Source organism: Mus pahari, chromosome 19, assembly GCF_900095145.1.
Source record: "Mus pahari chromosome 19, PAHARI_EIJ_v1.1, whole genome shotgun sequence".
Lineage (NCBI taxonomy): Eukaryota > Metazoa > Chordata > Mammalia > Rodentia > Muridae > Mus > Mus pahari.
The window spans coordinates 31839669-31852374 of NC_034608.1; the positions used below are offsets into that span (position 1 = coordinate 31839669).

At 50.9% G+C, this 12706-nt stretch overlaps 1 protein-coding gene across 1 annotated transcript; it reads right to left on the bottom strand.

The window, feature by feature from the left end:
- Positions 1-2030: 2030 nt before the first annotated feature.
- Positions 2031-10834, bottom strand: Atp4b (ATPase H+/K+ transporting subunit beta). The gene is made up of 7 exons (XM_021219583.1): positions 10651-10834; positions 7758-7886; positions 5628-5741; positions 5314-5513; positions 4359-4415; positions 3229-3339; positions 2031-2617 (listed from the first exon to the last, which is right to left on the bottom strand). The coding sequence occupies exons 1-7, from the start codon at positions 10760-10762 to the stop codon at positions 2456-2458; spliced, it is 885 nt and encodes a 294-aa protein (XP_021075242.1). The 5' UTR covers positions 10763-10834; the 3' UTR covers positions 2031-2455.
- Between the last annotated feature and the right edge of the window lie 1872 nt (positions 10835-12706).

The following is a 12706-nucleotide window of genomic DNA, read 5'->3' on the forward strand; positions in this document are numbered from 1 at the left end:
GGGAGAGGGAGAGGGAGAGGGAGAGGGAGAGGGAGAGGAGAGGCGAGGAGGAGAGATCTGCTGGCAGCTGAACTCAGCATAAGAGCTATCCAGGTTAACTTGATAGTATAAGAATTATCCAGGTGATCCTGGGTTTGCAGGCATGAAAGGATCATGAAAAGCAGCTGAGGCCTAGCACTGTGAGAAGCCAGGATGGGCCACTGGAAACGGTGTAGGCTCCATAGTAGTTGAAACCCCAGAACTGAAGGAGTCTTGGAGAGAAGTTGAGACTTGGCACCATGAAAGAAGCCCAGGGGAGGCTATTAGTGAAAGTGCAGCCCAGTTGCATCAGAAGCCCCCAGCATTTGTGGAGATGCCAGTACCATGGATGACCACCAAGAACAGTAGCAGAAGTGAAGTCAGCCAGAACCCAGAAGAAAAGCTGTGTGTGATGCAAAGGGCAGAGAAATGACCCTTTGGAGGAGCCCAGGAGACTGAGCAGATCCCAGACATTAGATGCTGTTATTTGCACTGCTGGAGTTTCGTTTTGCTTTGATCTGATTGTGACTGTGCCCTGGTTCTTCCCTCTTGAAGTAAGGAATTAATTTAACTTAATTTTGATTTTTACAAGGGCCCACGATTAAGAGATTTTGAACTTTTAAGAGAGATTTGGGATTTTCACAAGGACTGGATATTTTAAAGGGACTGAACTTTTTTTTTTTTAAAGATTTATTTATTTATTATATGTAAGTACACTGTAGCTGTCTTCAGACACTCCAGAAGAGGGCATCAGATCTTGTTACGGATGGTTGTGAGCCACCATATGGTTGCTGGGATTTGAACTCGGGACCTTTATGGGAGAGCAGTCGGTGCTCTTACCCGTTGAGCCATCTCACCAGCCCTTTTTTGTTGTTTTTTTGTTTTGTTTTTTTTTTTTAAAGGGGACTGAACTTTTAATGTGTTTGAATTTATAAAGACTGCTAGACTTTTAAAGGTACTTAGGTTTTTTTAATGTGAGGTGTTGGGAACAGTAAGAAGAGAAGTTTATGGCTTAACTGTGCTGTGTTTGTGTGTCAAGCTGAGAGAGGTCAGCTGTGCTGGCTAATCTATGTGACACAAGCTATAGTCATCTGAGAGGAAGGGGCCTCAGATGAGGAAAAGACTGAGCTGTAGGCAAGCCTCTAGGATATTTTCTTAATTAGTGATTGATATGGGAGGGCCCAGCCCATTGGTGGAGTCATCCCTGGGTTCTATAAGGAAGCAGGCTGAGCAAGCCATGAGACTCAAGCCAGTAGGCAGCACCCTCCATGGCCTCTGCATCAACTCCTGCCTCCAGGTTCCTGCCCTGTGTGAGTTCCCGTCCTGACTGCCTTCAGTGATGAACAGTGACAAGGAAGTGTAAGCCTGATAACCCTTTCCTCCCCAATTTGGTTAGTGTCTCATCATAACAATAATAACTCTTAACTAAGACAGAGGGCTAGATGTTTTATTTGGCTTGGTCAGATCAGTGGATTGTTTGCTAGTGGAAGTGAAAATGACCCTTTCCCCCAATTCTTGTGTTACTTTAAAATATTCAACAGGCTGTGGAACATAAAAAGGGTACACAGGGTTGTCTGTGTTGATACATGTGTAGGTCTTATGCCCCAAGAAGCTCTGTACCTGGTTACACTGTGTGTGTGTGTGTGTGTGTGTGTGTGTGTGTGTTCATGTACACTCATGTCTGTTCTGAGCTATGCCTGTGTCGGCTGGGAAAAGACAAATGCAGACTCTTGCTGTTTGACTGCATGGGAAGGAGGCAATATGAAGTGTGGACATTTTAAAGGAAAGGGCCTGAGTCCTTGGAGGCTGAGAGACAGGAGGTAGCAACAGGGTAGGTCTGTGGGCAAAGTGGCAGGCTGTGTGGGTCCCTCTGAGTCCCCCTGCACCTTACGCCGTCACTGAAGTGCCCAAGGCACTTTTGTTGTGGTTGAAATCACAGAAAACTTTTCAACAAAGGAGTGTTCAGTTCTTAGTAGAAATTTCTCCTGGGGTCAGGAAAGGCGTGGCTTTTCCACACAGAATAAGAATAACTTTAATAGTTTGTTTTGATGGCATAGGGACTGTGGTCTCAGAAGCATGAACTGGAGATGTGTCATGCCAGGGTGACCAGTGTTACCCTGATGTGGACCCATAGTTCATATTGAAGTGCAGGACAGAAAAACGATCACAGGACAGAAATTTGGACAGATGGGCTGCCCCTTAGTGGCAGCCGAACTCTGGGTTCCCGTGTTAACCCCACAGCTCTGATAGTGCTCATGTGAGGGTTCAGTAGAAAGCTGGTGCTACTCGGGGAGTGCTGGGCTGGAGCACTCCCTGGTGTCAGCAGATGGGCAGTGGTGTCAGCTCTGAACCATGATTGAAGTGGCCTTGCATGCTGGCCAGCAGAGGCTGTGCAGTCAGGAAGAGTGGTCCATCTGTGTCCACCCATCTGAGGGACTTACTTCTGTATTGTAAGTTTGAACTCCACCTTCCCTTCATAGGGGTCGTGAGGATTGTTGAAGGTCACGTGGTCTGCCAGGATCTTGCACACGATGAGGACTTGCTTGTTCTTGGGGACGTTGAGGAGCTTGGCTGCCACCAGAGGGTTGCTGTAGTGGGGCTGAAGTAGAAGCACAGGGAGGGGTGACATGCTTGACAAAACCCTGATGTCAAGTAAAACAAGGCTAACTGAAGAGGGGAGGGGCAGGCATAAAGGAGTCCTCTGTGGGTCTGTCCTGGGGTCAGGTCTGTCTGGCCCAAAGGAGCCCTTGGATCACAGAGTGGCTGATGTCTGCCCACAGAGCGACTAGGAGCAATGACTCTTGGGACTGCAGATGGCAAACAGCACATGAAAGCAGCATGGAGAGAGGAATCATTTTGGAGAGATTCTCAGACACTAGAAGATGTGGGAGACCCTGCACCCTAAGGGAATCAGGCTGATAGCCATGACTTTTGGGGTGGGGGTGCCTTTTTAGGTGCATATGAGAAGTGTTCAGGACTGGCTAAGTCATGCCTTTCTTTTGTTCATTTTTTCCAAGAGAGAATCTCATGCAGCCCAGATTGGCCTTGAACTTGCTATGTAGCCAAAATGACCTTGGGCCCCTCTCTACCTCCCAAGTGCTGATGGGATCAGTTTGTTCTGCCTTTGTTTGTTTAATAGAGAATGACTTCCCTGCTGCTAAGTCTGAGGTAATTCAGCAAGTGTCCCGGGGCAGAGCGAAGCAGACTTACCTGTGCTTTCTTGCCATAGTAGGGGAAGTAGTGGAGACTGAAGGTGCCATTGGGGGGATAGTACTCGACCTGCAGGGGTTCAATGTCCTTCCGGGGCTTTTGGGGATCATCCTGGGGAGGAGAGGCCACAGCTGAGTCCGATAGGCATTGGGGCACATGTTCAATTGTGTACAAGTTCACATGTGAGTTGTGTGTGTGCTGTGTGGCACACACTGGTACCGATGCCAGTGACCACACGACATGTGTTTGTGTGCTAGTGTAATAGAGTTAGTCTTGCAACTAGTCAGCTTCCATAGTCAGGGCTGAGAGCCTGCAAGACCATAATTCCTCAAAATGCAAGCTTCAGGCACTTTCCACTTGTCCCATTGTAGAGTCCTGGCTGAGCAATGGAGCTGGGGAAGCCGGTGCGTGCGGGAAGCTTTGACCAGTCCAAGACCTCGTCTGCCAGAGCAGGTTCAGAGTCTCAGCAATCTAGTCCCTTTTTTGTTGGTGTCAGACCTGCCCAATGAGTAGCTTACGCTCAACAAGAAGCAATAACCTCTCAAGTCTCCGGTTAGCTTGTGTGTGGTATAATAATAATAATAATAATAATAATAATAATAATAATAATAATAATAATAAATGAAGACCATGCCTGAAGCCCTTGGGACAGAGCTCTGGGGACAGATGCCCTTTTGATGTATCAGCTAGGACTCAGCATTGAAACATTCGGAAACATTGGAAACATTTAGTGAAGGCTAAGTTTAGCATTTGATATTGTACTTAGACATTTTGCAAGAGGTTTCTCTGAGGTCCATGACACCTAAGTAGACATGCCAACCCCCATTAAACAACTATTCTGTTGACGATCTGGAATATTTCTGTAAATACAAAATATAGACAGTGTAGAAGGTGGGCCACCCACAGCAGTGCCGGACTTTCTGAAGCATGAGTAGCTGCACAGACTGGATGAGGGGGAAGCCATGGCTATAGCATCTTCCCTCTGTGTCATCACTCCTGGCAACGGCTGATGAGGTGACTTTTGGCATGTTCCCAGGGTTAATCTGGGTCCTAGCCCTTCTCCCTGGTCTGCCCATCCTCTCCGGGCCCTCTCCACCCGCCCCACTCCACCCTACCCCATCTGTGCTCACCTCGAAGGTGCAGTCCACTCGAGGAGCTGTGTTGTTGCTGGGGAGGAACTTGACAATCTAGAAGAAAGTGTACCATGTGCCCCTGAGGTGCAGGCGGACACTCACACGCTTCTGAGCCATTACCCAGGGTACCACAGTGTAGGAGGGCAGCTGGCAGTGGTAGAGCTGAGGTGGGGGGCCCTAGTCACTGGCACCACACCCATGCCTGCTGTGGTGATTAGCAGCCTACCTTGCTGCAGAACTGGTCTACCTTCTGCTCTCAGTGGGGTCCCCACATTCTCACATCCCTTCATGAGCCTCAGTCATTGTCTCCTGAGCTCTGTGCAGGACCTGCCTTTGGCAGGAGTGTCAACTGGGGCATGGACCCATGGAGCCCTGATCACCGCCTGCTTGCCAGGCAGCTCTGGGGAGACCCTCCAGTCACAGGGCTTCATGGTGGGTTCAGTGCACGTGTGAGTGGCTTTCTAAGGCCCCGTAAAATGGAAGTAGGCAGTGAGGCCACTTGGTCTCTTCAACAGTGACCCTGAGCCCCTATCGTCTGAGTGCCGCTCAGCTCCACTGCCTCTTGCTTACTGTGTCTGTGTTCTTAGGGCGTTGACGGGAATTGCTGTGCTTGGCTTCTGATACCACCAGAACCTCAGTGATTCCTATAGGATTGACCCTGAGAGACTCCTGTTTCTGATGCAGAAGGAGCCCATGGAAAGGACTCCCTGCTTCTCCAGTCTGAATCGAGGCCCCTGCTGGCTAAGATCTCTCATTAGCTCTGTGTCTTATTTGCATAACATTTCAGGCTATAGGGATGGCAAGACACTGTCTGGGTAGAAAATTCTAGATTTGTATTTAAGAGCAGAACATGATGAATGTGTGTGGAGTCTGGGTGGGTAGGTGAAGGGTCCAGCCCCTATGGTTGAGTGTGAGGAGGGGCCATCTCCATAGCAGGACCCTTGTAACTCACCCTGTTCATTTTAATAATGAAGCAGGGCTTCCCCTCCTCGAAGCCAAAGCTGGGGTCCACCAGGCCTGAGCAGTTTTGTAGCATGTCTGCAGTGAACTTGCAGGAGAACTTGGTGTGGTTTGGAGCTGCGAAGCTCTCCTGGAAGAAGTACTTTTCAGATGTACAGTTGATGCTGTCCTGCTGGGACGCTGGGGTGTAGCCTGTGGAACACACGCACTCTCAGCAGCCAGCCCCCCACAGTCCGTGAAGGAGGTCCCGCGTCCCCAGCCATTCTCGTAGGAGGTAGACACGCTGCTACATTTGTGGTCCCTCACCTGCTAAGAAGCTGTGGAGGGTGTGTGTGAGGCCAGCCCAGGAACTGTTTTCAGAGACATTGTAGGAAATTTGCAGCCCTCTTTCCCCGTACACGTCCGGTCTCAAGGTTACCCCTGTAAGGAAAGAGAGCCCCCTTGATCAGTTTCTCTGAGCGCTAACTTACACCGAGCCCTTGGCTCTGAGGTTGTTTAGACCATATGGCCCCTGACCTCTGCAGAATGCAGCACAGTGGGCGTCAAGGCCTGTCCTGTGCCTGAGACTCTGATGTCCAGGGCCAGTCATAGTGACACTTGGTCCCTGGGGAACTCTGAGCCTGGGGTGTGGGGTGAGGGTCATGAACAGGATTGGTGCAATGGATGCTAAGCTCTGGGGAGGGTTTCCTAGCCTGCAGGTGGGTCTCTAGGGAAAAGGCATCTGAACACGGGTCACATTTTTCACTTGGGAAACACATGCTGTCACTCACACCTTTAATCCCAGCACTTGGGAGGCAGAGGCAGGCCAGTTTGATCTCAGTTTGGGGCCAGCCTAATTTACATAGGGTTTCGGGATATTCAGGGCTATGTAGAGAGATTCTGTCAAAGGGAAAAAAAATAAAAGGTTTTGGGGATTGGGGAAATAGCTTAATGCTTAAGAGCACTGGCTGCTCTTCCAGAGGACCCTGGTTAGATTCCCAGCATCCACATGTCAACTTACAACCATCTGTAACTCAAGTTCTGGGGTATCTGACGCCTTCTTCTGGCCTCTGCAGGGACAAGGCACACATGTGGTGCACAGACTGGCATGTAGGCAAAACACCCATGCACATAAAACAAACAAAAAAACCCCACCAAACCCAAAAACGTAAAAATTTTTTTTTTTTTCTGCTTGTGCAGCAAGAGGGCTTGGCAGGTGAAAGGAGCTTGCCACTAAGCCTAATGCTCTGAGAGCAGTACCTGGAACCACACAGTGGGAGGAAAGGAGCAACCTCTAAGGGTCACCTGATCACTGTCCACACCTACAGGTACGCACTCGCATGCACACACCTTCAGGCACACACTCGCATGCACACATAAACGAGCACTGTAGAAAATTCTCTAAAAACACTGGGGGCTGGAGAGATGGTGCAGTGGTTAAGAGCACTGACTACTCTTTCCAAGGTTCTGAATTCAAATCCCAGCAACCCCATGGTGGCTCACCACCATCTGTAATGAGATCTGATGCCCTCTTCTGGAGTGTCAGAAGACAGCTACAGTGTACTTGCATATAATAAATAATTAAATCTTAAAAAAAAACAACAACAAAAAGACAATGACAAAAACCACTTCACTGATTGTTTAAATGCAAAAGCATTTTGATGTGTAAAGAGTTATGTGTAAAAAGAGAGGGAGAGATGTCAGTGAGTCACTGCAGCCTGCTGTACCTCTGCTGGGGGCCTGTCTCGGTTCTGCTAATGGACAGGATGTGAGGCATGTGAGCTCACAATCCCACCCTGGCCCTCGGGCTTTCCCTGGTGCTGGTGCACACTCCCCTGCGTTCACATCACGTCGCGCACTCTTTCCACAAACACCACGTGGCCTTTGGCACGGAGCAAGCTGCCATGTGCTTAGGCCGGCCCTTCCGTGTTTTTGGCACGGAGCATGTGCTCAGCCTGGCCCTTCCGTGTCGCTGGCTTTCTGTTTCTGTTTTTGTGAGCCAGGCCTTTGCTGCTTTTATGGGTGTTCGGGGAGAGCAGCTGTACGGGGCTCAAGTGGGAAGGACTTGTTTTCGCGTTGCTCAGCCTCGGACAGCTGAGCTTCATCTCTTCTCTCTTCCATCCCAGGGACGAAGGAGCTAGGGGGTGTCTCCACCCTAGATCCTTCTAGAATCACCAGGCCTACTCCCTGCCAACAACCTCTTCTGTACCAGATTCTTGCCTGTGTGTGCATAAGCATATAACATGAATGCAAAGGCTTCTTGTCTCCGTGACCATCCCCCTGAAGCCCTTCCTATTACATAAAACTGAAGTCTAAGTCAGACTTGGCAATTTGGGGGTCATCGTTCCTCTCAGGAATCTGTGGGGACCCCTGTCCCAGGTGTAGGGAGAAAGGTACTCTGCTGTGTTCTGCTGTGTGTTGCCCCAAGAGCATCGCCGAAGCCCTCCCAATGCTTACCTGGTGACTTTAACTGGTCCTGGTAGTCTGGGGTGTAGGGGTCAATGGTCTGCATCAGCACATAGATGCACAAGGCAAAGAGCCCGCTCATGACCACATAGAAAGCTGCGTAGTACAGGCTGATCCACACTGTGAAGAGAGAGTTGGAAGGAGCCACCTGAGCCGTGGCAAGGTATGTGGCACAGAGCCACACTTTCTCCACCTCCAGCCCACCGCACAGGTTGTGCCGTGCAATGCTCTCTCGATGCTGCGCCATCAGCACCCCTACCAAGTTCCAGAGCTTTCTCACCCGAGTGGAATCCCTGAGCTCTTTGGTGCCCCCCTTACCCTCACTCCCTAGCCCTGGAACTCACTGTTCTACTCCAGAACTGCAGGGCACGTGCATGGCCTTGCATGGCTCCTGTCACTGCCCTTGCACGTTAGTGACAACCCTGTGTGTTTGGAATACTGACCACCAGCAAGGCTGGATCCCAGAGCCTATCCTTCCACACCCTGGAGTTCCTACTGTTCATATTACAGGAAGACAAAGGCGGCTGCTGACCAAGGAGACCCCCAGTGCATGATCTGATCGGGTAGGACTGTGGCTGGGTATATATCAGGCTGTGCCGAGGACCTGGCAGGAGTTTGCCCCATGACCTACAGAGAAGAGGGACATAGGGCATGCCGGGTGGGTGCGGCTCCTACAGCTCCCAACACTGTTGCTTCAGACATCAGCTGTAGAGGAGCCGTGATTAGCAGCAAGTGTTCCAACCCAGATGTGAGCCAGGCTCCATGGGCCCCTGACTGAAAACTTCCTGGGTGACATTGCTTTCAAATTCAAGTCTGATCCGAACTCCTCTGGGGGCACAGCCTTGGGCTTGGTATACTGTGAAGTGCCCACCGTCATGTTTTGATAATTTCCAGCCAAGTGAAGAAATCCGTCAGCAGGAAAAGTCTTTTGTGCTGCCCTTGATTTTGGCTTCCTGGGAAGATCTCTTAAGAACATTTGTGCTCATTCTGAATGGTGGTGGCGTGGGTGTGGCTTTCTCTCCGCAAGTCATTCTCCAGTGATCTCCAAAAGTTACTAAAGAGCAGGCCTAAGGCAGTGGGATGAGAGACTGGTGGGGAGGTCGCAGGCTAGGGGCCAGCTGTGGGACCAACAGGGCCTCCCTGGAGGGCCAGAGCAGCGGTGGCTTGTTTCAGAACTGTGGTTCCACGGAGACCCTGTACTCCTCTCGGGTTTGGCTGTGGTAGCGTCCAATCACCAGACGAAGGATCCCAGCCTTGCCACCATCAAGTCTGATTCCTCACGTGGGCAATGCCGTGGAACCCCACACCCCGAGAGCTACTGTTGGTTAGAGTTCCATGCCACACAGAGAAAGAGTGTGGCCCAGGTGGCTGGGTGTGCCCCAAGTCACTGAGACTTATGCTGTTCTTAGTCTATGGTCTCTGCCCCCCATTTCCTCTGTGTGTGCCTCCTCCCCTAAGAGTAACTTGGCTCCTGTCATTTCGCTGAAAGTATGCTTTCTTCCTGAGATTGTCATTGCCAGACACGGAGACCATGTTTTCTGATCAGCCTGTGAGGCCATTCCAGAAAGTTCTGAGTGGCATTACAGTCGTCAAGGAGGCTTGGCAGCTACAATGACCTCTGGACAAGGTTCCCGAGGGGATAGTTGGCAACCCACCCCCTCTGTCATCTGCCTCAGGGCCCCATCTGCTGTCCCTTCTTCAGGTGACCCACTTCCTGGGATGGTCCCAGAACCAGCTCTGCTTCTGTATTTCCCGATGGTGGACTGTGTCCTCCCTGTTTCTTCTCTGCCTTGGAACTGGTTGTATTTTCCTAAGTCACCTGGGACTCGGGGGTGCTCTCTGCCCTAGGGGGTCTCAGAGGAGGGTGTACCATATCTCCTTCTGCGTGAACAGTGTGTGTGTTTCCGTGTAGCAGTCTGTCCAGGCTGAGCTGGGGCTAGCTGAATCATCATGTTCTACTCTCTGTGAATCTCATCTCAGTTCCTGAGCCCCCTGAGATGGGTCCACGTGGGTCAGCCAAAATGGCCTTTAATTGTGCACAGACCTGGAGAACCTTGGACTGTAGACCCCTATGGCTGCTGTGGGAACACAAAAGGACAGGCCCTGGGACCTGCCTTCTAAGGAGTAAGTATTCCCCAGTGTGTAACCCTACAAAGCCTTCGCTGCTCTCCCCCACACTCTCTGTAACTCCCACACAGTGGGTCCTGGCAAACTTGAAAGATATTTACTTTTTGGGGTCTCAGGAGTACTTCATGATTGTGGAAGACTTAGTCTGTAAGGGGGGGGGGATATCCTGAACAGGTGCACTCCTGGGAGTGAAGACTTTTCTGATCCTATAGTGGCCCCAGAAGGAAGTGTCCCCCCCACCCACCCCACCTCCCAGATCACCACAAGGCAGGCATAAGAAAAAAAACAGCCCTCTGGATATACCTGCCCAGCCTACCTAGTCCATACCTAAGAACGATAGCTACACAGGGCTATTTTCAGATACAGCCTGGAAATTAGGGACATCTCCAACCATGCCTGGGATGTTAGAGCCATGGCAACTCTCACCGTAGGATAAGATCACTGAAATAAATCTCTGCCTCCCGGGTGACCTGAACAAGAAACTACCATCGCTTTCTATAACTTAAAAAAAAAATTAGTTTTAGAAACAGCTTTAAAATGCTGTTTCCAAATTATGGGTGAGCTTGGGGCCAGTCTCAGACCTGCATGGCAGTCTTTCTGGAGTCTGAGCCTCAGAGCCATCAGGGGACCCTAACATCCTGCTGAGAGGTGAGGCATGGCCTGTAGAGTGTTTCCAGGTGTCTCAGCAGGGCCTGGGTCCTGATGGCCACTACCCCTCTGCCTCACCCCATCCCCCCTTCATGTGGCCCACACCTACCCCACCGGGCTGGGGTGCGGCCCAGCATCTGCCCAGTGTCCGGGTTCCAGCAGTAGTGCCGGAATTCGGCCATGCGCTGGCTGCATGACTTCTTCTCCTGCAGGGCTGCCATGTCCTCTCCTGCTTGCCTGGACTGGGCCCAGGAAGTGTCCTCTAGGGCTTATAGTCTCCTCTGTGGGAGGCCAAAGGCATCAGAGCCGGCTATCAGTTCCCTACTATCGCCTCTACAAACATAAGGGAGGGTTGGGGCTTGCTTGCTATCTGCCCTCCGATGTCCCAGAAGTCAGTTGGTCCTTGGGATGCCCTTGGCTGACAACTTCATCTACCCTGCTGGCAGCTGAAGGGAAGCGTGTCCGAGATGAACAGCCTTCTGGGTTGTGCCTCACCTGCCCTTCAGGAGGGAAAACACACACTGGCAGGTTCTAGGTCAAATGCCCCAGGCCTGAGACCTGCCACCTCACCACTCAGGTCCCTGTGACCTTGAACTGCTTCCTGGAGACTCCCCTCCTCCTCAAGATGGTGGAGAGGTGCTTGAAGTGTGCCTACAACTACCTGGAGTGGCCTCATAGCCCTGCCCTCAGTATTCTCCTGTGGATGGCAGTGGGATATGCATGCCCATGTGTACACACACACACACACACACACAGAGAGAGAGAGAGAGAGAGAGAGAGAGAGAGAAGAGAGAAGAGAGAAGAGAGAGAGAGAGAGAGAGAGAGAGAAGAGCATTTAGATGAACTTGGATCTAGGTATTCAGGGCCTGGAACTTGTCTGTGGGCCTGGAGTCAGAGGTCTGGGCACCTGAAATTACCTGCGTGGTTAGAGCTAGCATGTGTATGCAGACTGGGGACTGGCAACCAGGAGCATGAAGGTCACAGCATGAGAGTCACAGCCATTGTCTCTCAGTGAGCATGGAGGCGCTGCATGTGTGAACGAAATGCTGGGTTATCACTGAGCTTTGTGAAGCTCCATTTTCCTAACTCCACCTCCGAGGTTCTGGAAGCATAAGTAGGGTCTGGACCACACATGGATTGTCAGTGTGACCTGACTGTGTGTCTGTGGGAGGAGGGCTGAGGCAGTTTCCCTATAGCATGCTCTGAGAACACAGAACTGTGTGCCCCACCAAGCAGACCCAGAGGGAAGAGCTCTAGACCTTTACCCCACCCGGAAGTTGTAAAGTTCCCCTCTCTTCCACACGTGGTGTTAGAGGACCTGAATAAAATTTCACAATGATTTTTTAGTGCTGGAAGAGGGAATCGAAGACATGGCTCTGTGGATAAGAGCCCTTGCTGTTCTTACAAAGGACCTGGGTTTAGTTCCCAGCATTCACATGGCAGCTTACAACCATCTTCGACTTTAGTTCCTGGAGTTCCAATTCTCTCTTCTGACCTTCACGGGCACATGTCCCGTGCACTTACATACGTGCAGGCAAAACACTCATATGCATAAGAGAAAATTAAATCTTTTTTTTTTTTTAAGTGCTGAAAGGCAAGAGTGATCAAGCCAGAATTCCACGTCTAGAAATATCTTTAGGGGTAAAGGGAGAATCTAGACATTGTCAAGTGAAGGAAAATTCCGAGAATGTGCTGCCAGCAGACCTGTCCAAAGAGATGACAAGAGGCTCTGAGGCCAGGCTCTCGGGCTTCTTGCCTTGGGCTATACGAGCGAAGTAGGAAGATCTTAGGGCAGGTCTGGGCCCTTCTCAACCTGAAGATAGGAAGAACTTCCTTGAAGTCAGCTTCAGACCCATGGGAAACAGAAATGGAGACGGGGTCAGAGACCATGGCTGACTGCGGAGCCCTGTTTCCACACGAGGCACACAGTGCCAATAGACAATCTGAGAAGTGCACTGAGTGTCACCTGAACGGGCAACCATGCGGGCTGCTGGGAAGGGAGGGTCATATGACAAGTGACTTCTAATGACCCCACTGAGTTATTTCCACTGGACTTTGGCCAGGAGGGGAAAGACCCAAGAAACCACCTGCCACCAACGACGCCTTTCATTAAGGAGGAGCAGGGGGCTGGTGAAATGGCTCAGTGGGTAAGAGCACCCGACTGC

Excerpts from the sequence above, each read along its gene's own strand:
- Atp4b (XM_021219583.1), bottom strand. The coding sequence starts at position 10,762 with ATGGCAGCCCTGCAGGAGAAGAAGTCATGCAGCCAGCGCATGGCCGAA. Across the intron at positions 5,514-5,627 it reads CCTCCACAGCTTCTTAGCAG|GCTACACCCCAGCGTCCCAG; the intron begins GTGAGGGACCAC and ends TGTGTTCCACAG. Across the intron at positions 3,340-4,358 it reads GAGTGGACTGCACCTTCGAG|GATGATCCCCAAAAGCCCCG; the intron begins GTGAGCACAGAT and ends TCTCCTCCCCAG.